Source organism: Gopherus evgoodei, chromosome 8 (assembly GCF_007399415.2).
Source record: "Gopherus evgoodei ecotype Sinaloan lineage chromosome 8, rGopEvg1_v1.p, whole genome shotgun sequence".
Lineage (NCBI taxonomy): Eukaryota > Metazoa > Chordata > Testudines > Testudinidae > Gopherus > Gopherus evgoodei.
In genome coordinates this window covers 67,908,868-67,934,532 of record NC_044329.1, presented here as the reverse complement: position 1 = coordinate 67,934,532, position 25,665 = coordinate 67,908,868, and the positions used below count along the sequence as shown (strand labels likewise).

At 38.0% G+C, this 25,665-nt stretch overlaps 1 protein-coding gene across 3 annotated transcripts in view; it reads left to right on the top strand.

Annotated features, from left to right (window-relative positions):
* Nucleotides 1–25,665, top strand: part of DENND1B (DENN domain containing 1B) — a 275,660-nt gene that overhangs the window by 170,575 nt on the left and 79,420 nt on the right. For all 3 annotated transcript variants that reach the window (XM_030572009.1, XM_030572008.1, XM_030572010.1), the window contains 2 exons: nt 11,006–11,106; nt 22,783–22,828. In XM_030572009.1, coding sequence (XP_030427869.1) covers nt 11,006–11,106; nt 22,783–22,828 — 147 coding nt within the window. The remainder of the gene's footprint in view (nt 1–11,005; nt 11,107–22,782; nt 22,829–25,665) is intronic.

Genomic DNA, 25,665 nt, shown 5'->3' with positions numbered 1-25,665 from the left:
GTTATCTCCATTTTGACCAATATTTGTTTTAGCTAATACTAGGCTGATAAGTCTGTAAGCACTGTAGTTAAAGTTTTGACTTCACTGTCTGTGAGCCCTTTCTGGAGAAGCTTACATATAAAGGAATGCAGTAGGAATTATTTCATCATGTTAATAATAGATGTAACTATTTTTGTAGGTATTTGATTTTGGGCTTTTCCTTGCTTATATGCAAAAAGAGCAGCCCCACTCAGTCACTGAATACAGCATAGTTAGTTGGATTGAATGGGGTCTTTAGAATCTTGTTGAGCCTGTATGGATTATTTTTACCCAATAAATTCTGTTCAGCTCCCTTGCCTTGACAGTCATAGTATCTACAGTCAACCAGGGACTAGGAAGACCAGATGAGTCCTTTGAGGATGTGATGCTGCTGACCAGCTGGTAGGAATGCAAAGCACAGTCTCCTTAACTTAAATGCTAAGTGCATCACCTTTGCACATCACTTTGCTGCTTCTGCAGCTGACCTTAAAAGAGAGATTCATGAGTTTGGGAACATGTGTCCCTAGGTGGTATTATTGTCCACTGAGTCGCAAAGCAAGTTCAACATTAATTGTCTATTTTTGCCTTTCCTTTAATAATATCTTTGTGGTTCGTAGGCTGCAGATTCATCCTTGGCCATGTTTAAAGAATAACTGCTGACCGCTACTTTGGTAGTGGGGCAGGTCCTTGGAGTGGCTGTAGAGCACACAGTGTAAGTCAGTGAGGAAGGGATTTGGAGCTCACTTTTTTACTTGTTAGTCCTGGGTTGGCTGTTTGCAGGAATGTTCCTCAGGTGTAAACTGAAGGATCCAAAACAGTATCTGGGGATCAGGTCCAGTTGTGCCCAAATGCTGGGGGAAGGCACTGGCATAGAAATTGCTATGATGGCTCTGTGCCTCCAGAGTGATCCCCCTACACTGGGGTGATCCTCCCATGGCTAGTTATACCAGTTCTTTAAGCAGATTCTTTTGGTTGGTGCAGTGCAATATGGCTGCCCTTCATCTGAGAAACTGATTGTAAACTTTATAGCAGCAATCATGTTGAGTGGAGTTATCCTGATAATTCTATGCAAAATACAGACTTAGGGTGAAATTCTGCTCTCAAATATATGCACAAAATTCCAGTAAGGTCAAAAGGGTGTGTGTGGACATAGCTGAGGAATGAATTTAGCTCTGGAAAGTAGGAAAGTGATATTAATTTGTTATCCCATTCATAAAGCATTGCAAAGATTTAACTGATATTAAACAAATGCCCAGAAATCTCATTAAAACACACACACACAGCATTATTACCACTGTTGGTGCCTGGAAACAAATGATGAACAGCAGCAGTACAAAAATAAATGTCATTTTAAGGTGGGGAACTGACACACACAGAGAATAAGTGACTTGCCTAAGGAGACACCAAAAGACCTGAGGAGAGTAGGGAATTGAACCTAGGTCTCCCTAGTCTTACGCTGGTATCATGAACACTGGATCATCCTTCCTGTCTTTACAATACAATAACAAGATGAGTGACACCAGACATGAATTGGGGAAAAGCAGTGAAACCTGTGATCAGGAATTACACTGTTGACAATTCTGGTTTTATCTGATTAGGTGGGAGTTACATAAGTGTTGTAGTTTTTCTCCCCTTACCTGCTATCTGTATAGAAACATACGTAATAGAACTATCGTGCTCTAAAAATAAGAGTTCGTTTTCTTTTCAAGAAAAGGTCATGATTCAAAGGTGGATCAGCAAATTACCTTTTAAAAAACCCACCATCTGCAGTTTTACACTAAGGCAAAAAGAAAAAATTCCTGGTCTGACTGGGACTCTTCCTCACTTTTCATGTCCAGTAATCCCTGGCAATTCAGTAAGCATTACGAAACAAGAGTGCCGTAAGTGCCAAAGATAACGTCAGTTTTTGTGGACCTGGACAAAAGGTCACTAAAAAACTCTTCAGGTGCTGAGTCACTATGTAGCTGGGCCATTTTGAACTGGTGACCAGATTCCATTATGAATTGCCAGAGCAATAAGGTCCCTTGAAAAAAGCTATTACTCAGTTGATACAGTGGAGATGTGGTCAATGCCTGAACTGAATTGGTGTGTCACACTTGCACTTTTTGCCCGCATACCATACCAGCAGTATTTAGCTATCTACTTTTTCCCACTTACCACAGCTCCTTGTCCATCCCATCATTTCTCTTCCTCATATTCACTGTTCAGAAGATGAATTACAACATTGCCAATGATAGTCTCTAGTCTTGCTTGCAGTAAATAAATCGCTTGTCAGCTATTCACAAAGAGTGTTGTTCCCTGCTGCTGCTTAATTAGTGGACAGCAGGAAAGCATGCCATAGAGTTCCTCTACCTTTTGAGGGAGGATGAAAAAATTATTCTTGAGAATTCCCCCTTCAGAGGGGAAAAACATATGCAACCTCCCCCCCCACCCCTTTTTTTATGGTAGGGCCACTTCTTTTGCATAGAGAGAGGAAGTAGTAGGATGGGGGGGAAAGAGGGAGAGAAAGGATTATGAGTGAGACAGAAAGTAGTAAGGGGGGAAACGGGTGAGGAAACCTGTGTTTGGAGAAAGAGAGGTTGGGGGAGATGGGAAAAATTAGGGAGAGATTTAGAAAGTAGGATATAAGTGAGCAAGAGGGGAAGGAAGGAAGGATAGCACATGGAAATGGAAAGAATACTGGGAGACTGAAAGCAAATGTTAGAAAAGACAAAAAAGTGAGAAGAAAGCAGTGGTAGGTGGAGTTAACTTTTTCAAGATTAAAGGAGCACCAGAATGGAGATACATTCTTTATTTAGTCTAAAACGTAAGGGGACACTCAATTTGAACTTGTTAAACTTGACTAATATTTTTCAAAACACTCTTCTAAAGAGCACCCTTTAAAATATGTTCTAGCTCTTTTTGGAGGAAAAACATTTAAAAAAATTACAAAGGGCTTGTCTCTGCTACCTCTTAAGCCTCCACTTCCACTTATGCCTAGAAAGATGTTTTGTGCAGGAAAATAAGATCAGTTTCCTCCTTGCACCTGCTCCTTTCTGGGCACTCACCTGCCCAATGCCTCTTCAATTTCATTTTCTACTCCACTGCTATTACTGGGAAACACCCTTTTCCTAAGCCCATAAGGCTAGGCAAGAATTATGTGAATTCTTTTCCCTTCCAAGGTAGTATACAAGAGTGATATCACCATGCTGCATCATGAGAGAAATAACAACTGCCCATCAGCAACACAGTGAAATGACTGTACACAAAATGCTGTCAAATGCACAGAATAAACTTATTGAAAATACAGATAAAAAGAGGACAAAATTGGAAAAGTAGGTATAGTTTAAAAATAACTTCCCTTAAGTTTAAAATTAACATTTTCATGTTATTTATTCAATGTCCAACAGTTCATTTTATTTCCTTGGATGAAAAGATAAATTTAAATAGAGGGGTAAGATCATCATCTTTGGGGTTGCAATGGGAGGCAGACAAACCATTAGGTCTATGGGACTTTGAGGAAGAGTGTGCCAGGGCTCATTTCTAGACATGACATTCAAAGCCACTGACAACATTAGAAAATGTTTTGGGGAATTGATTTTTTATGCTATAGCTCATATGGTAGATTTTTTTAAAGGTTATTGTATGGCACCACAGGTTAATTTTACTTGTGCATTTTGTCTAATTTGAGTCACTGTGTTTGGCTTACAGACAACATTCTGCTACTAAGTTTTTATAAAATCCTATTTTTCATATTGTCATGATTGTAAATTTTGTCATCTGTATTCTCTCAGTTTTGTTTTCATTGGAGGTTACAGAAAGTGCTTTGAACAAAGTAATTTATACTGATAGAATGTTAACTGTCAGATAAGAAAAATGGTTTGTGTGATATTGTTTTCAGATCTTTCACTTGAATTAGATGGATCTGCAAGTAGCTTTCAAATAAATATATTGTAGAAATCTGTTAACAAAAAACTTTCAACTCAAAACAGCATTGTTTCAGAAAGATTTCAGTGTTTCTGCAGAAATTAAAAAATAATAAAATATTGTAGAAAATTGCTTCTCTTGTTGACATAGACACCAGACTGCGAAAAAGTATAAACTGAAGTCAGTCTCTGTTGCTAGTTTTAATTAAATTAGTTTACTAGAGAGATGTATTTCCAAAAGGCAAATCCTTCTGGTTTGTCAAAATATGTAGCATGTAAACTTGCATTGTAATGCATTAAATATTGTTAACTAGTGCTCAGATGCTGTGGTGCTGCGTATTGTTGTAAGAACCTAAATAGAAATAATATAAAATCAAAATAGAGGTACAAATGTAAAGATTTCCAGAGAATACTTTACTGACAGCTCTCGGCTAGTCGATGTTTTTTAGCGATAAATCTGACATGTTTGAGCATGTACTACTGCTGAGAGAGCATACAGTATTAAACATGTGTCCCTGCTGTGCAAAGTCAGATGATTAGGTTACAGTTTTCCCACAGTTCCTGACAGAACATTGACTCCAGTGTGTACAGGTCATACAAACTTCTGAAAGCATAGTCAAGTTTTGTTTGTTGGTTTGTTTTAAGGATATGTTCCTTTATGGCATATAAAGACTCATGCATTTCACAGTCTGGAATTGACAAATGACCTTCTAAAGCCATATTATTTTATTGAATCATTCCAAAAAGATGATAACACAAGCAAGACTGGAAACATTTTATAAATAATATACTTCTCTTGCAGCCATACTCACCTTCTTAATAATAATAATAAATTAATTAATATCTAGCTTTTATATAGTTCTTTTCATCTGTAGGTATTAAAACACTTTACAAAGGAATTAAGTATAATCATTTTCATTTTACAAATGGGGAAACTGAGGCACAACGGCAAAGTTACTTGTCCAGCACCAGAAATAGAATCCAGTCTCCTGAGTCTGTCCACTGCTTTATCCACTGGATTACAACACCTCCTATATCATATGTGGATATTTATTCAATAAGTATAAACATTTTAGACTAGGAAATGAGTTTAGGAACTGTTTAAATTGATTTTGGACATGATTTGCTTGCCAATTATAAATATGATTTTAAAACATGATTCTAATAAAGTTTACAAAACATATAAGAAAATAGTTTAACTGGAGAACTTGTTTAAGCTGATTTTAAACACAGTTCCAAATTCAGTTCCATGCCCAGTTATAATGGAATCTTAGAAGACAAGAAGATAGATAGAACACCAGACCCTCAATAATATACTTCTTCTCCACCATGAGCTTTAAATATTAAGATCAAAATCTGAAACATGTCTGTACCCAAGCAGGAAACCAGTGCAAAGTATAACCAGGGTTAGGCAGAATCCTCTCTGTTGACACCATGGACAGTTGTTTTACCTCAGACTGCCCTAGCTGCAGGCAGTTGACCAGTCATTTTGAAAGCTCATAGTAAAGGTTCATTGATAGGGTTGAACGTTGGAGTACCAAAGGCACATATCAGAATTGTCAAGTCCTTGTGTGTAAGAGAGAAAGAAAGCTATAGTCTTTTGATGTTCTTAGGGAAAGAACAAACTTGCTTTAACTACATCTGACCTAGCACCATCTAACAGCAGTTGCTCTTCAAGGGTGCCTCAGTTTTTGAACGTTGTCAGGCTTCTGAAGAGACTATCTGAAATAGGAAGATGTAAGGAAACTCTGACTCTCCTCACATTTCTTACCCAACTTGCTCAGCATAATTTCAATCTTATTGGGATTCAGTCTCTGCTAATTTAGTGCCATCTTGTCATGAATTTCACTAAGGAAATTTCTTAAACAACGAAATCCTCTAAGTGTCTGGAGAAAGTAGCATATGTAGCTTGGTATTATAAGTAAGCACCTACTTCCCACACACTTTTCAAAGCAGTAGCAGATAGCATTAAAGAGCACTAGAGTTATTACAAATCTCATAGGAACACAACACAGGATTTCTGGGGTGCTGGAACAGTTTTTATAGTGGGGGTGCTGTGAGCCATTGAACTAAAATGTAATGGAAACCACTTCAAGTCAGGGAGTGCTGCATCACCCCCTGAACCCTTAGTTCCAGCACCTATGATTGATGTTGATGATACTGACTAGAATCCCTTGTCAGGTAGCACCGGAAACAGATGTAAACATTCCCAGTCATACTTGAAAATGCAAAAGAATCTACTGACAGACAGTATCACATGATTCTGACAGCCATAATAATACCAACAAAGGCAGCCTTTTCCGTCATGTTATTTGTGACTGACAAAGGCTATCTCAGCACCATATTTAAGCTCCCTCTCAGAAAACAAACAAAAAGTTATCAAACAAACATTTCTGTCCAGGTGCTTTTGTAGCTGTTTTGCCCCCACTTTCAATATCTAGAAAATCAAATACTGGTATAGAAATACCAAACAGTCGGGTCTAGCAAAGTTCATGCAACAAACTTTCTCCATCTTCTTTAAAACCATAGAATTATGTGCCAATCAGAACATCTCATGTTACAAAAGGAATTTTGCCAGACAAGAATGTAAGCCACAAGTTTTTGCTGGGGAACGGAATATCAGTTTCTACATGCAGAAATTGATCAGATTTTGCAGTTGATGTAAACTCCAGTAGCAACTGATAGGATGGGTAGGACTAGCCACAATCTTGAAGACAACTCCAAGACAATTTACTAAAGATGCTTTCTGCCCCGAAAAATATCTGAACCACACTCTCTTTTGTAATTCTCAGTAATCCCTGGAGAAATGGAATTCAGTCTGGATGCAGTCTCCAGTTAAATGTACTCTTCTCCCCAGAGAACAAAAGCAATCCTGCATTCTGCCAGGGACTCACATAAACCACACTGTTCACTACTTATTTCAGCCACAATCATTGTTACCTATACCACTTTTCTCTGCATCAGCACCAATGGATTCAGACTCCACTTTCTGCCCCACGCCTTATTTACTCAGCTCCCGACAGCGTGCTAAATACTGCACTCTGGTGGTCATATATTACCATTCCTTGCAGTCCTATGAACAACAGCTCTTTAATACCCAATTAATTGCTCCCTTAGCAGTCACCACTGGAACCTAGAGTCAGGTGTCCACTCCTCTCTAAGACTTTCAGAGGTTTCTCCTGAATCCCACTGCACGAAATGGTGGACTTATAAACTGCCGAGGTCAAATGATCAAGTATAGAATGTCCCTTAAATATTTTTAGATTTTTCCTTAAATATATCGTTAATTTAAGCTAAAGATAGTTTTATCCCAATAGCTACAGAATTCCCTATATTTTCCTGCACCTAGCGGGGAGAATACTACAAATATTAAGGTGCAGTTATTTAGATGGTTAATGCTTTTGGGAAATAATAGTACAGTTCTTAATTTTTTGAAAAGGTAAAATCACAAGGTAAACCAAAAGCAAAATAAAATATCAAGATAAAAGTGCAAAATTCTTTCATGACACAAATGCCACAGTTATCACTTCACAAATGTTGTAATGGAGAGTTGACACAATATTCAGTGTCATTCAGATGAAAAGTATCTTTGTCCCGTATATTCTTAATATATTCTATATTTCATTAGAAGTTAGAATGCATACTAAATATTTATATACCTCCCAGTGGTATGTTTAAATCCACTTACTCTTGTTTAAGGAATAGATAGAAATGTTTTAACAATACATTTTTGGTGTATTAAATACAAAATGTAAGGAGAAATATAATGAACTTCATTAAATGAATAAACCAGTTAAGTCCATACTTTCACTGCTAGAAAAGAGTAAAGTCATGTTATGCATTAATTTAACATTTTTTATCTTCTGAATGTCAGCCCAAAATGTGGATCGCAAAGTGGTAAAGACCAGTTATAGAACTTAAAATATCTTGTGCAATGTAATTATTCATTTCCTAGATTGCTTTGGTAATGAGCGCAAACCAAAACATAATGCACATTTTTCAATTTTTTCCATAACTATAAATAGAAATGCTTGTGTGCATGTATCTGTTTTTTGTGAATGTGTAAATATAAGATATACAATTTTAAACTCTTGATTAACACAACTTCATTAACTAGATAAAGAGATCTTTTTCAAAATTTTGCAAATCTTCTAACCAGCACTTTGCTTTATTTCAGTCTGTGATTGAAATGTCTACAACAATATTTTTTATATGGACAGTTTGGCTTGAAATACAAAATATAATATAATATAATAGAAATATTTTAATTTGTGAATCACATCCATTTTGTATAAAATACTTGAAAACAGTACTGAATTTGTTCTACAGCTTCAAGAATATTACTTAAAATGTAAAGGAAAGCAATCCTAGATAAATCTAACAAATAATAATAAGTGCAGGAGAGAAAGGAAGGATATGCATTTGCCAAAAGATAAATGAATAATTAACTCTTTGTAACAAAGCAATAATTATTAAATTGGACATTGCCTTAATGCCAAAAACAGTACAATGTAGTTGTTTGACATAAAGCTAAGAAACAAAATGTTAATCTGAAATGTACAGTTTAAATATGGAATTATGATATACTTGGCTTCCTGTAGTATAGCTGTCAAGCTTGGGCAGTTCGTTGGTCAATAGTGACATCCTATGTGTCAGTGAACAGAGTCTCTTGATACCATAACCTGCAGTTCACACATTACTGAAGCTCCAACTGTCGAACATTCAAGTCCCTTGGTATTATTGCAGTTTCCAGACTCTCCTGACTGGCTCATGTTTCATTCTTTGGCAATTTGCCCTAATGATATCCCTCAGGAGCTTTCAGACCCTCTTTTTTTCCATATTTAATCGTATTATATTAATCTGAGTGATGAGCAAACTGTGCTGCACAAATTGTAATTGTCTGTGTTCTTATAATTATTTTTTCCATTTTTATTATAAAAATGTATATGCAAAATTGTTCTATAATTTTTATAAACAAATATAACTGTCCAAGAGACCCAGGATGCTAAAGCTTTAATTGCTGCTTTATTCCATGAAGAGATTTCCGCTATAAAATCCATAAAATCTCAGCACCATACTAGCAGGATCCACATTGTTTTAGCTCTTACATATGCTACAGTAGAAATGCATGCTTAATAAAGACCAGTACTAATTAAGTCAATATTGGATAGTCACTTTATCGATGACCTAATAAGACATTATAACCATCTTTTGTCTTCTTCCATAAGCAAGGTGGCTTCTAAACCTCTTTCTGGCTGTGCTATTATCATAGATCACCATCGGATTATCTGTGGCAAATCAAGTACCAGGGAAGGCAATTGTAGCACCAATAGTGGAACTAAAAAGATAAGATTTTGAGTCTTATTATATGGTTGGGTTTCCAAAATCCTATGCATAGGAAAGGTGTTTCCTTCCTCCCTCCCTTCTGTTCTTTTACTCCATCTGAGAACTTCAGATCAGTAGGATTGTGTTCTTGGTGATGTCTCGTGCTGGATATGGGCTACCTCTGTTTGGAAACAGTGTTGCTATTTTCTCATTTTGTGCAATTTCCCACCTATTTTATGAATAAAATCAACCAGATTCAGTCCAGTTTATCTGTCTTCATGGTAGGAGGGCCCAGTATGGGAGAGCAAATGCAAAGTAATTATTGGTTGTTTCAAATGGTTTTATTCACAATACTGTGTAGAAGTAGGTCCTCCAGGTAAGGATCTGTGACATACAGCCTGCAAGATAGCACCTCATGAATGGTAAAACAAACTGGGCTGCTTGGACCAATATTAGTGGAGACTAACATCTCATTACAGGAGACCAAGGTGCCTCATACCAGAAGTTGTTCACCTACAGGTCAGAGAACCATTTCTTGTCAACTTCTGTCCTGTCCCTCACCACGAATTTTCTGGGAGGGGTTATTTGAAAAGGTGACAAAGCTGGTCTCATATCATTTGAAGTGTCCTGAATTACTGGACTCTTTTTTTCCAAAAGTTGTATAGAGATGAAGGCAGAAAAAGACTAAGGAGAATTTAGTTCAGCCCTCAGGAATAGTGTCTGAAAGTTACTTATTCTCCTTCTCAAATGAATGGAATGTTGTGTAAGTTCACTTGAGTCCCAAATGTCCATGATGATGATACTCGACCTGTCTTCTACCTTTGACACTGTTGCTTGTGATGTGGTGTTGAGTTACAGGAATAGAGGGAGCTTCTCTTTTGTGGCTCAGGTCTTTTATCCAAGATTACCAAGGGTGATTTGCAGGAAATTGCATTATTTTCCCAAAGACAAAGACTATTTGTTTGCTAAGATGTCTGTGGAAGGCAGAAGATTTGGGTATTTGGCTCTTTAAATTATTGGCTGGAAAACTATTTCAGTTTTGGGGCATGCAGCGGGCTTGCTATGCTCTTGGATGGCTATCCTTTGTATGACTTATTAATGGGGATTTAAAACAAAATAAAAAAAGTATAGGATTAATTTCTGATGTTAGAGTAACGTCTGAGTTTGCAGGCATGATGCAAGGACATCTGTTTGCTCTTTTTTTCTTTTCTAAGGGAGCATGGCTTAGGAGGGATAATTATTAGGGGCATCCTTTTCAAATTGTGTCAGTTTATCATTTTGTAAATGTTTGTACACTTGAAGTCTTTAAATCCAGGTTGGAGGATGTCAGTAGCCCAGCCAGAGGTTAAGGGCCTACTGTAGTAGTGGGTGTATGAGATTCTGTGGCCTGCAATATGCAGGAGATCAGACTAGGTGATCATGATGGTCCCTTCTGGCCTTAAAGTCTATGAGTCTGTGTTCAGAGGTTATGATGGTCTATAATACTTTGGTCTAATGTTGTTTTTTGGGTTTAGTGTGTGAGTGCTGGGTGGTGTTGGTGGCATGTGATATTCAGGAGGCCAGACTAGATGATCTGGTGGTCTGTTCTAGCCCTAAACTATGATATCTTAACAGTTGAAAATAATATTAACAATGCTACGTTTAAACATTTTTTCATACAGTTGAGACTTTAAAAATATAAACATTTCATTTTAAATTTTGTACTTTGTGTTAAAATTTTTTTGTCGTCAATTCTTTGTACATATTTTTATTTTCAGTTAACTGCTTGTGTTCATGGGTCAGCTGCATTGTTATATCCAATGTATTGGCAACACATATACATCCCAGTGCTTCCTCCACACCTTCTGGACTACTGCTGGTAAGATAGCTAATATATTATATTATGTTTAATTCTGAGATACGTAGCTATAATAATGTCTAGCTTTGTCAATCTAGGTAACTCATGAAAACATTAATAAATTGTGTGAATGAATACACTAATAATGATGCATGCCCCAATTCAGGAAGGCACTTAAGCTGGAACAAAGATGAACGTAAGCATGTGGCTAAATGTTTCCTGTATTGTGACCTTAAACTGTAATACTCCATATTATCAATATAACATTTGGAAGCATAGTTACAAAAGCTGTGTATATTTTCCAAACAGAGAATGCATGCAGTAATTTTAATATAAGTATCTTATAGTTTTCATTTATATAAAGCTGTTTTACTTTAAAAAAATGCTGGAATTGTAAGCTAAAGTCTGATTCTTGGGTTTTGATTTAGGAGCAAAAATTAATGGGCAAAGAGTTGTTATTAATTACATATTATTATTTAATATTTGGATTCCATTAGCATTTTGAAGCCCAGTCACCATCAGGACCTCATCCAGTTCCTGCCCCCAAAAACTTACAGTCTGCTTTTGGGTATCCAAAATCTTTGGAGAGGAAATTTTTTTGTCAACAAATACTGCTGTTAAAGAATTGCCCCAACCTGCAGTGTGCTGATCACATGGAAGACTTCGTATTCTTGTCAAGTTATAGTTGAAAGTTGTGCTTTTGGCCTCTATGGGCACTTCTCACAATTGTTCAAGAGAAAGTGGCTTCAGTTATACATATTTGGTGGCCATGAATTATTAGGACTGTCAGGGTATTTTCAGAAGTAATTTACTGTTCAAAAAAGGCGTGGGCTTTAAGACCTAGGAATACCAATGATTTATTATTCATTTATTTGTGTTATCATAGTCCTTAGTGGTGCAACTGAAACAAAGGCTCCATTGGGCTAGTCACTGTACATACACATAGCAAGAGATAGTCCCTGCCCCAAGGAGCATGTAATTTAAATAGACAATTCTGAAAAGAATGGGAAAAAGAATTATTATGCCCATTTTACAGATATGGAACTGCAGCCTAGAAATGTAGAGTAACTTGTCCAAAGTTCGACGGGAAGTGTGTGATAGAGCCAGGAATAGAGCCCAGATCTTCTGAGTGCCTTAACAACAATATCTGCCTTCTTTCCTGTCTTTGGTTAATGTTTCCTGTATCCCTCGCAGTTGAAATGTTTGGTAGGTTGCTGGATTTTTTGTAGAACCTATGAGTATTGGTGTTTGTTTTGTTGACTTTTGTTCAATCCATCAGTATCATCTTGATTTCTAAAGAAATTCTGAATATATTTGCTTAAGTCTTCTTGGTGGTCTCTTCTTAAGCAGATGGTTGATTTGTGTGGGTTGTTTTTTCTCTCCATGGTAGTATCTTTATTTTATTAGTAAGTTATCTTTTCTCTTTTTTTCCCTTCAAAGCCTACCCAAACCCTTCATTTCAAATGATACATTTGGTTTGGAGAAACTCATTCCTGTTTGCTTTCTCTCTAGCCTTTGAGAAAATGCATCAAGACAGGGGTATAGCTTGGACATGGTTCTTTTAGCTTTAATGTCAATTGAACTTAGAATCAGAACTCCTGACTCTTCATCAATATCATCCATCTTTGCTCTTCTCAGAAAGAAGGCAGATTTCTGAACCTGAATTCACCCTTTTCTTCACCTGGTACCCTACAATATTTATCTTTTACTGCAGGGCTTTTATTTCTCACTGCTAAGCTGTGGATAGTATACACAGACATTGTAGTGGCAGGTCCTGTGCACAGTTGATTGTCATGTTAATAGTTGAGATTCTAGGTCTTAATGGCATGGTCCAAACATTTGATTCACTCACTAAAGAAGCAAGAGGTTTCTAAACTTGTAAGACTTGTTTATATCCTCTTTCTTTGTTTCTTTAGCACTATAGAGGAAAACAAGTTTATAAAGTTTTCAAATTGCGATATAAAAATCACAAAAGCAACCGCATGATAGGGGAAATTACCACAGCAATTATAATTCAACTTTTTTTGCTCAGCTTGGTGCATATATATGTTTCTCTATCTGAGCGCTTCTGTTACAGGGCTGTTTTATTTTTAGGCAGATAGAAGTATTACAATAAGGGCTACGTGAAATACTTCTCCTTCCCCAGGTACTTGGCTCTTATTAGCCAAGTAAATATTTTCCCCATAGGCATATAACATGACCGAGTGCTGAGGAACACTAGTTAGATGTAGTATGATTTCAGTGCCTAAATGTAATGAGAGCAATCTGTGTGTGCTGCCACTATTCAGAATGAGTAAAATGACCTTAATAGGCTTTCATGTGCATTGTTATTATGTTGCCATTGTCTTGACATAAAAATGTTATTTGTATTTTTACAGTATTGTCATTGTTTCCTTTTTACTCGATATGTCATGTCATAACCAGAGATTGCTCCAGTATTATTTCACTTGGACTTCATTATGCTGTCTCCCATAGTCTTAGTCACATTGTCACAGCATCATTGTAACATGAAACTCAATTCAAGAAACTGAGGTATTAGCACTTGCCACGAAAGTTGTTTGTGCCAGAGAGGTTTTGCTGTTTTAAAATCATAGTTAAAAAACCCAAACTAACTAAGATGATTTAGTCTAGTTAAAGGAAGTTGGCCCTGATTTTGCAAACACTTACACATGTGAACAACTCCATCAAACCCAATAGAAATCATGCAATATAGAGCTGGAAGAAAACTCAAGAGATCATCTACTCCAGCATCCTGGGCTGAGTCCAAATAATTGTCCAACTTGTTCCTAAAAACCTCCACAACCTCCATTGGAAGCCTATTCCAGTACTTAATTATCCTTAGAGTTAGAAGAAATGTTTTTTTTTTCTAATTCTAACCTAAATCTCCCTTCCTGCTGATTAAGTCTATTACTATTTGTCCTATCCTGAGTGGGCATGGAAAACAATTGATCACTGTCCTCTTTATAAGAGCCCTTAACATGTTTGAAGACTCTTATGAAATTCCCCCTCCCCTCTAGTCTTCCTTTCTCAAGACTAAACAAATCCCGTTTTGTTTTTTTTTAACATTTTCTCATAATCAGGTTTTTATTCCAGCTGAGGCCTCACCATTGACGTGTAAAGCAGGACAGTTACCTCACAGGTCTTACATATTACACTCCTATTAATAAACCCCAAATGATTTTCACAACTGCATCACACTTTTCGTTCATTTTCAGTTTGTGATCCGCTATAACCCCCAGATCCTTTTCAGTGGTACTACCAGTTTCCCCCCATTTTGTAGTTATACATTTGATTTTACTTTCCTAAGTGTAGTACTTTGCATTTGTCTTTGAATCAGTGACTTGTGCTCTTCATTATTTACCTCTCCCCCAATGTTTGTATCATCTGAAAATTTTATTAATTGTGATAGTATGTTGTCTTCCAGGTCATTGCTAAAATGATAAATAGTGTAGGCCCAAGACCCTATCCCTGCTGAACGCCATTAGAAAAAAACCTGCTTAATGACGATTCCCTGTTTACAATTACATTCTGAAACCTTTCAGTTAGCCAGTTTTTAATCCATTTAATGTGTGTCATGTTAATTTTATATCATTCTAGTTTTTTAATCAAAATGTCTTGTGATAGCTATTTTGATTTACATTAATTACTTTACCTTCTTTTAATTATTTATTAATCAAGTCCCATATCTCTTGCTTGGGATTGGTGTTAGACTGACAGGCCATAAATTCCCAGGTCATCCCATTTATCCTTTTTAAAAATTGGCAAACCATTTTCTTTCTTCCAGTCTCCTGGAAATTTCCCACTGTTCCAAGACTTACTGAAAAATCAATAGTCCAGTGTGCTCTTAAGATTCTTGGATGCAAGTTACCTGGATCTGCGTATTGAAAAATGTCTAACTTTAGTAGCTTTTGTTTAATACTAGTAGAATGGAAAGAGTGTATCAACACCTTCTGAAGAGACTGTGTCATCTGTTTTCCCCCACTCAAATACATAACAGAAATATTTCTTGAACATTTCTGCCTTTTCTGCATTATTATTAATAATTCTACCATTTCCATTTAGTAATGGATCAATAGCATTGTTAGGATTCTCTTTGTTCCTAATATATTTTTTAAAACTCCTTATTGTTCTTAGCTTTGCTAGCCATAGATTTGTGCTTATCATTCTTCTACAATTTCTAACTTCTGATTTATTTTCATTACTATCAACTGCTGCTTTTTTACATTTTTTTCATTCTTAATAATATATATTTTATAGCTGCCTTCAGTTCCCTTCTGACCAATGTTTTTTTTTAACCAGCACAGCTGGTTTGTGGCTTTTGGGGCATCTAATAAGATATTCTTAACTAATTCCCAATTATCACTCACAGTTTTCTGATTAAACTCTTCCTCACAGCTGATTTGGCTTGTAACTGTTCTCAGCTTTGTGCAATTGGTCCTATTTAAGTACCAACTATGTGTTTATGTGTGGTGATAAAGTTCCTCCTCTACCTTGGTGGGTCCTGCTCTTATTGGCGGATTTTGCTAGCCTCAAAGATCTTCCTGTGTTGGCTCAAGAGTTGAGAGGTTTTGGGGGGAACCTGGGCCCGCCCCCTACCCTGAGTTCCAGCCCAGGCCTCTGTGGACTGCAGCTGTCTAGAGTGCCTTCTGGAACAGCTACACGACAGCTGCAGTTCTCTGAGCTACTTCCCCATGGCCTCCTCCCAACACCTTCTTTGTCTTCACCACAGGACCTTCCTCCCGATGTCTGTTAACGCTTGTACTCCTCAGTCCTCCAGCAGCACATCCTCTCACTCCCAGCTCCTTACACACACCTCACTAACTAGAGTGAGAGCCGTTTTATACCAGGTGTCCTGATTAGCCTTAATTCTAGTAACTTCCCAACTGGCTAAAGGTGTCCTAATTAGCCTGCCTGCCTTAATTAGTTCTAGAAAGTTCCTGAGTGTTCTGGAATAGTCACTGTTCTCTTACCCAGGGAAAAGGGACCTGCTTACGCTGGAGCTAATGTATCTTCCTTTGACCACTCTCTTGTAGCCATCTGGCCTGACCCTGTCATAGTGTATATAGATATTACTAGGCTGGACTTTTTTTTGCTTGCACATTATAAATGTGATCAGGTCATGATCACCTGTACCTAAGCAACCATTAATTTTTAGTTTTCTTATCGGTTCCTCTTCATCTGTTAGGACAAGATCTAATAAAGTATTCCCCTGTGTTGGCTACAACACTTTTTGAGTTAAGACATAGTAATCTGTAATCTTTAGCAATTCCAAAGATGTTGTAGTACTGACTGTGTGAGACCTCCAGAATATGTCACTTAATTGAAGTCCTCCATGATCATGCAGGTTTTTTGCCTACACATTATAGGTAGAGGTATAAGGAAGTGGTCATCCTGTTCCCTAGTGTGATTTAGTAGTGGTACAACAGACTGTCATAAACAGATAGTTAAGGGTTAATGTCTCTCTTACCTGTAAAGGGTTAACAAACAGGGACCCCAAACACCTGACCAGAGGACCAAACAGAAGACAAGCTACTTTCAAATCTCTCGGGGAGGGAAGCCTTTGTTTGTGGGTTTTGGGTTTGGCTTTGTTCTCTCTGAGTCCTGGACGGGGCTAGAGGTGTAACCAGGTTTCTGCCAATCTCCCTGCTACAGTCTCTTATCTGTTCAGAACTGTAAGTAGAAAAGGTGGTCATAGTCTTTTAATTTGTTTTCTTTTTCATTTGTATATGTGTACTTGCTGGAAGTAGTTTAAATTGTGTTTCTGCTGGAGAAAGTTTATTTCTATTGTTTATAAGTTGAAAGACCCTGTAACTTTTTACCATATAAGTGCAGAGACAAGTTTTATGTTTTTCTTCTTTTATTAAAGTTTCCTCTTTTTCAGAATCTAATTGATTTTTCTGGTTATCTTTTGTAAAACTCCAGAGAAGGGAGTCTGCACTCACCAGGGAATTGGTGGGAGAAAGAAAAGGGGAGGAGGGAAAGGAAACCTGCTCTCAGCGTTTATCTGTGTATCTCTCTCCGGGGAAGAAGGGAGGGGGGAGTGGTGATTCAAGGAGTTGAATCAGGCGATCTCCTAGTATTCCCAGTGCGGGAAAAAGCTGGGAGGAAGAAAGGAGGGGGGAAGGGAAATGGTTTATTCCCCTTTGTTGTGAGACTCAGGGAATCTGAGTCTTGGGGGTCCCCAGGGAAGGGTTTGGGGACACCAGAGTTTATCAGGTGCTCTAAATAAGTCCTGATTGGTGGCAGCCTAGCAAATCTAAGCTGGTAATTAAGCTCAGGGAATTTCATGCTAATACCCATATTTTGGACGCTAAGGTCCAGAATTGGGAATTGTATTATGACACAGACACCAACTAATACCCCATCTTGGGCTTTCTCTGTTAGGACATTTATCCATAAACATTCAAGATGATTTTCTTCTGAGTTATCAGTGACTCAGAAACACTTACTGCAATTTTTGACAGAGTGCCACTCCCCCACCCCTTTTGCCCACACTGGATCCTTCCTAAATAGGTTAAAGCCACTGATTTTTTTTAACATTCCATTCACATGAATCATCCCACCAGGTTTCAGTAATACAAACTAGAGCAATCCCAATTTCTCTTGCTTGTTACCCAGGCTCCTAGCATTGGTGTATAGGCAATTCAGGGATTTTTTCTCTTCATGTCTTTTAATTCCTTGATTAATTTTTTTTCAACATCTCAATTTTGTGCTGAGTGCTCATATCTTCCAGCTTTTACCCTTCCCTTTCGCTATTAGTTTAACTCCTTCCTGACTACTCTAGTCAGCCTGTTCCCAAGAAGAGTGGTCCTCCTTCCCTGAGGTGGATGCCATCCAAGCAATACAGCCCTCTCTCTGCACAGAAGGGGGACCAATGTTCCACAAAACCAAAAGTCTCCACCCTACACCAATTAACCAGTCTACCCAGTATTTTTCCAGGTATCAGAGATAGGCTAAATGGTCTGTAAGTCCTCAGGTTCTCCTTGTAATCTGTTTTAAAGATAGGTACTATGTTTGTCCTTCTCCAGTCCTTTGTGACTTCACCCATCCTCCATCAGTTCTCAAAGAAAATCACTAATATTTCACAGATTGCTTCAGCTATTTCCTTAAGAACTTTAGGGTGAGTTTCATCAGGAAGCACAGGAACAAATCTACACAGACACACCCTAGAGCCCTGACCTGGGGTATTTTATCGCTACCCAAGATCCATAAACCTGGGAATCCTGGACGCCCCATCATATCAGGCATTGGCACCCTGACAGCAGGATTGTCTGGCTACTTGGACTCTCTCCTCAGGCTCTGTGTTACCAGGATTCCCCACTATCTTTGAGACACCACTGACTTCCTGAAGAAACTACAATCCATTGGTGGTCTTCCAGAAAACACCATCTTAGCCACTGTGGATGGAGCAGTTCTCTACACCAACGTTCCACACAAGATGGACTACAAGCCATCACAACAGTATCCCCGATAATGTCACAACAAACCTGGTGACTGAACTTTGTGACTTTCTCCTCACCCACAACTATTTCAGATTCGGGGACAATTTATGCCTTCACATCAGCGGCACTGCTAAGGGTACCCGCATGGCCCCACAGTATGCCAACATTTTTATGGCTGACTTAGAACAGTGCTTCCTCAGCTCTTGTCCCCTAGCATCCCTACTCTACTTACGCTACACTGATGACATCTTCATAGTCATCCTTGAAGGGGCCATTTAGGGATCTGGGGCAAAAATCTGTCTGGGGATTGGTCCTGCTTTGAGCAGGGGGTTGGACTAGATGATCTCCTGAGGTCCCTTCCAGCCCTGATATTCTATGTCTCAACCTGGGCCCTTGAGGAATTCCACCAGGATTTCAACAATTTCCACCCCACCATCAACCTTAGCCTTGACCAGTCCACACAAGAGATCCACTTCCTGGACACTACAGTGCAAATAAGTAATGGTCATATAAACACCACCCTGTACCGGAAACCTACTGACTTCTATACTTACCTACATGCCTCCAGCTTTCATCCAGACCACATCACACGATCCATTGTCTACAGCCAAGCTCTCAGATACAACCATATTTGCTCCAATCCCTCATGCAGAGACAAACACCTACAGGATCTCTATCAAGCATTCTTAAAATTACAATACCCACCTGATGAAGTGAAGAAACAGAACTGACAGAGCCAAAAGGGTACCCAGAAGTCACCTACTACAGGACAGGCCCAACAAAGAAAGTAACAGAATGCCACTAGCTGTCACCTATGCCACTCAACTGAAACCTCTCCAGTGCATCATCAAGGATCTACAACCTATCCTGAAGGACGATCCATCACTCTCACAGACGTTGGGAGACAGGCCAGTCCTCGCTTACACACAGCCCCCCAACCTGAGCAAATACTCACCAGCAACTACACACCACACAACAAAAAAACTAAACCAGGAACCAATCCCTGCAACAAACTACACTGCCAACTCTGTCTGCATATCTTTTCAAGGGACACCATCATAGGACCTAACCACATCAGCCACACCATCAGGGGCTCGTTCACCTGCACAGCTACCAATGTGATGTATGCCATCATGTGCTGGCAATGCCCCTCTGCCATGTACATTGGCCAAACTGGACAGTCTCTATGCAAAAGAATAAATGGACACAAATCAGATATCAAGAATTGTAACATTCAAATACCAGTAGTCCAATCTCCCTGGACACTCAATAACATACTTTAAAGTGGCAATTCTTCAACAAAAAAACTTCAGAAACAGACTTCAAAGAGAAACTGCAGAACTGGAATTAATTTGCAAACTGGACACCATCAAATTAGGTCTGACTAAAGATTGGGAGTGGATGAGTCACTAGAAAAAGTAATTTTCCCTCTGCTGATACTCACACCTTCTTGTCAACTGTTGGGAATAGGCCACATCCATCTTGATTGCATTGGCCTCATTAGCACTATAAAGGTAATTTTCCCTCCCTTGATATTCACCTTTTCTTGTCAACTGTTGAGACACTTCTGCCTTAATTGAATTGGCCTCGTTAGCACTGACTCCCTCACTTGGTAAGGCAACTCCCATCTTTTCATGTGCTGTAATATTTATACTGCTTACTGTATTTTTCACTCCATGCATCTGATGAAGTGGGTTTTAGCCCATGAAAGCTTACACCCAAATACATTTGTTAGTCTGTAAGGTGCCACAAGGACTCCTCTTTTTCTCCCCATAGAAACAGTGTTGACCTTCATGGGGAGTGGGAGGGGACAAAAGAACTAGTTTCTCCATCATAGCATGACAGCCCTTTATGAATTGGCAAATGTGGCAGGCTGGTCAGTCTGAAATGTCACTGCTGTTTCCCATACCTTGACCCCTGTAAAGTTGGGGGGCTACTGTTTCCCTTTATCCTTCCTCACACACCTGGCAAAGCAGCTGGAGTGTGACCTGAATTACGAAAAATAGAAGAAAACGGGGAGGGATAGCTCAATGGTTTGAGCATTGACCTGCTAAACCCAGGGTTGTGAGTTCAATCTTTGAGGGGGGCATTTAGGAAACTGGGGTGTTTTTTTTAAAAAAAAAAAAACCTGTGTAAGGCTTTGTCCTGCTTTGAGCAGGGGGTTGGACTAGATGATCTCCTGAGGTCGCTTCCAGCCCTGATATTCTTTCTTCATATACACAGTCTACAAAATGTAATAAGAAAAGTCTGACTTAGATTATTGGAACAATCAGCATTTGTTAATTTAGCTTTAAATCAGGGAGGTCTTAGAAAATGTGGGGAATTGACAACATAGCTGCCACAAGTAAGCAAAATGGGGTGCGCTAAGCACAGAGTTGTTCAGCCATAACTTTGAACTTCCTTTGTTTTTATTGGCTAAAACTAAGGTTTTAATATTCTATGACTGTTTTAATGTGAATGAACATGCTACAATCACATTTGGTTTGTTTTCTCATTGGTGAAAGTTTATGTTCAAAAGTGATATATGCTTATTTATTTCAACTTAAAAACTTGTCATCTTGTCCGCAGGCTGTGGTCTATGTAACGTTTGGACCCAAACTCTGCAATAGTGATTAAGGAGAATTTATATTTTGTGTCCAATAATTCTGATTTTTATCAGCACCTCACTGAAATCTGAGTTTTTTTCATGGTATTCTTAAGCAGGCTTTGATAGCTCCATGACTGGGATAGGCTCCCCCTGGTGAGAATAATTCTAGTTGTCACATGGCATCAATAGAAAAGAATGCTGGAAAGCACATTTGGAAGAATATTTGACAGAATATTATCTTTATGAAAAAATTCACAACTTTAAACTTTCTTTTATTATATGGTTATGTGAAAAATGTAGTTCTTTGAAGTACATCCCCAGCTTGTTATATATTTATTTAAATATTCTCTGATGATCACCGTGCACAAGTTTGTTTCATGTATCTAGGGGTTAATGTGCTATTATGCTGTACACCTTTGGTAGTTACCTTTCTGTTCAGTGTTTACATACTGGTTCTTGGATCTTTTTTCCACCATTTATAATTGTTTTCTTACAGATATGGGTATTATCAGTGTAGCTAACTCTAATGAATTTCTCCACAACATTAGTTTTGTCAGTATTTTCCCCTGATATCAAGCATTGGTTGTAGTGTTATGGAAATTTAATTCAAGTAAAATGATATTATTTAGTACCATGAGTCATATGCACTCTTTAAATGATGCTCCATTCTCTTAATTCCCAATGATAGCATTGCTTTAACTTTTTCTTTGAGCATGAAGTATTAGTATGCATCCAATCTTTCTTTTTATAATGAGTTTAATAGTGAGACTGAGTAAGCTGCTGGATTGGAAAAGTATGGAAATACTTTTATCATCTCAACTTGACTGCAATATCTTACTGCATCTTAGAGGTCTAAATCTGGTGGCTTCACTTGCATTACAATGCAGAATTTCATGTTCTACTTGGGTTGTTGTTGGATGGCATATAGTTTCTTGTCATAGTTCACCATTAAAATGACAGACTTATGATATGGAATGAGAGACTTATGGTATAGAGTTCAGTACTATACAATTTTAAAACTTCCAATAACAAAGATAGTTATTAGGATCTGGGTTAATGTAAAGGGCGTAAGGCCTGGATTGTAGCCATAAAGCATAGAGAACCCAAACTGGCATCATATCTTTATATTTATGTACAATATGGTGATGTAATCATTCCCATTACATCAGCCAAGAAGAACACACTTTCCAGAATGGCAGATAAAAGTCTTCTTCTTCATGAAACTCTCACTCTGGAGCCAAACTTTTGGGGTATGGGCTCCTCCAGGTTAGCACTACAGCTGTGTCTGCTTTACCTGAACTTGCAGTACTCAGATTAAGTTCAAGCCAAGCCAAAGAGATCTGATTCAGGCTGGCTGGAATGTGTGTCCAGCCAAACTGCTCATCCAGCCATACACATCTGATTTTATCTGTCTTAATTCCCATTGTTGAGTACAGTGTCTTGAGTTCTACAGAGTCCACTTCTGTTGGAGATTTAAAAAGAGAATAAATTCTTTTGCTTATTTTAGACTAAAGATGTGCATGCCCAGTACTGCTTTAAATGATGAAGACTAGTTGGAGTCTGCTTTGTGTCGAGATTTTCTATATTTGTTTATCATATTAAGAAGATGAAGATACAAGTGGTTTGTATTTCAAGAAAAAAATGATTTTTTTTCATTTTTTATTTCAGTGCACCGATGCCCTATCTAATTGGAGTTCACTTAAGCTTAATTGAAGTGAGTAATTTTCAAACTAATCTTTGTATTTCATATATGTGTATGAGAATGGAAAAGATTACAGGGGACATTATCTTTTTTCCTTATGGAGAAAGGATTGGTGAGCATTTTGTCAATCGTTTTATTAAGAACATGCATATTATAGAGAATAATTTTAATGAAGTCGCTTAGAGAATGATTACCAATTTAATTAGCATAATGAAACGATTGACTACGAACACTGGAAGCACCGTGAAAGTAGAAATGTCCTTGGTAAAAGTTGTGTTTTCAAATTTGCTGTGTGGATATTCAGGGCTTGCATCATGTGTTTTTGCTTATACTTCATTTTCTTAATGTGAATTTTCTTGTGCATTATGTTTAATGTATTTAACCTCCTGTGTAAAACGGGGTATACCTGCTTCACTAGTCTTTAGTGGAAAGTCAACTTAATTAACATAAGTATGTCTACACTGCAATAAAACACCCACAACTGGCCAGTGTCAGCATATTCATGCTTGCAGGACTGGGGCTTCAGAGCTATAAATTTGCAGTGTAGACATTCTGGCCATAGCCTGGGCTCTGGGCCCTCCCCCCTCATGGAGTCTCTACGCATGAACCTGGGCTTCAGCGCAAACCTGAATGTCTATGTTGCAATTCTATAGCCCTGTGAGCCCAAGTCAGATGACATAGGCGAGCCACAAATGTTTTGTTGCAGTATAGACATACCCTCAGACTACAATACTTCATTTAACAGAATGAGAAAGAAAGGTTGAAAAAACTGCTGCTTTTCATCTCCTTGTATACAGTTGTTGTCACGTAAACTGTTATTGAATCTCTGGCCTTTAAAAAACTTGGAAAAACTAGTTCACTAATGCTGTAGACATTGCAAATGTGCCTGAATGCTCATGCAAAAATAATGATAATAGTAAATTAGAGACTCATGGAGTCTGCTGAGCATCTGTGGCTTCCCCACTCCATAAATCAGACATTATTCTAAAAGAGGATTTGATTTGATTTTTCCAATGAAATTTTTTACATTCTTACTCTGCTGTAACCCATTCTGTAAGAACCATTCCACGTTATCAGATGTTCATATACAGGCATAACAATAGCTTTAAAAAAACATTGTTTTGCCCAAAGACTAAAGGTTACTTTTTAAGAATGTTGGAAGAAAGAATGTTAGTTTCTAGGCACTGTCCCTGGGCAGTCTTTAACACTTTGGAGACAGCAGCTCATATTATGTCATCTTGTAATCATTTAAAGATGTCATTGGCTCTGCTTGTATGGTCTGGGTCTTGATTTTCATAGAAGGTACTTTGTCAGTCTCCCATTCAAGGGCTTTCTTTGGTTTAGACTTGTAATAGATAAGGCCATATATAAACAAGAGTAAATTCACATTTGCTATGTTGAGGTAGGGTTTTTTCCTCCTCCAGCCCTGTCATCCAACACAACACACCTTTATGTCCCTGAAAAAGACACACATGTCACCTGTATTGATGATTCCAGACATGGTCTTCTGTATTCCTTTTGTCGGGAAAGATCCTACATCTAGACATGCTATTGTGTTGACCACAGTGGCATGAAACATTAGATTCCTCATATCTTAGTCATCTAAGACAATAAGTCATCTGAGAAAGGTTTACTATGAAACTGAAACCACTGAGTTATTCCTTTGAGCCATGTTATTTCCAGGACTACATAGGCAACAATTTAGCCACCTTTCCCCAAAGAACAACTCACAGAATTTTCACCTTGTGATCACTTGCTTTCATTAAAAACTTTTTTGCCTTTACTTCTACGAAGTGAGTAGATACCCAAGACTTCTGAACTCTTATGAATTCTGAGAACATTAGCTAATGTTTCTTTTGATTTTTAGTGTGATTATATGCTTATCTTCATCTTCTGTGTTACACAAATATAAGATGCTATTGTAATGAATTTATATCCAGAGACTATTCTGCCTACAAATTAGGGATGAAACTGTTCTACATAAAGTTGAGGTGAGTTCTTCAAACATTTTAGTTGCCTAGATCCAGCTGACTTATATTTTCCAAGCAGATCTCTATGAGTGGATAATGTATCTGTCTTACAGATTGTAGGGCAGCAGACATTCGGTGGTAATGGAAGATTCAGGTTAATGTTAGGATGATTAATGTAGAATTGCCAATGTGCTTCGCGTTTCATTTAAGTACATTTGCAAAGTTTTAGACATACTATGTGGAGACAGTACTGCATTGATTCAAAGGAGAATTTTGATAATGCAACCTCACATTTACCTTTCCTTAAGTAACCTTCATTAGCTCGCCTCATAATGTTCACTGTTTGCTAATCTGTGAGACAGGAATTCTCCAAATGTCTCTCTTTTTCTGAGACAAAGTGAATGGGGTAATAACTTTTATTGTGCCAGCTTCTCTCTCCCATTTTCTTGCATAATAACGGAGTTTGTGAAAATAAATAAAGAATAGAGAGGCAGATTCATATAGTAAAGTATTTAGTAATAGGGTCACGTGGTAGCTTGTGTACATTTAGTAAAATGAACTGCAGGCAAATCTCTGGTTTCATACCCTATCTGTAAGTGTAGTTAATTGGGGCAGAAGATGTTGGAAAACCTAAGTTGTACTGTTTTACCAGCAAGATCAACTGTTTATGGAAAGCAATGTCAGGAGACGGTGGGGAGGGCAGACACTCACTGAGAATGGGGGGAGCAAGGGCAGTTAGTGAGATTCAGTGGGGGGAATGAGGAAGATGGGGGCAATAGCCTGCTCCAGGCTTGGTGGGGGCATAGTTTTTATTGATGGTCCTATGGCAGTTTCTTGGTCACTGGTGCCCTGTGCTTCCCCATTCCATTGGTGGCTGGT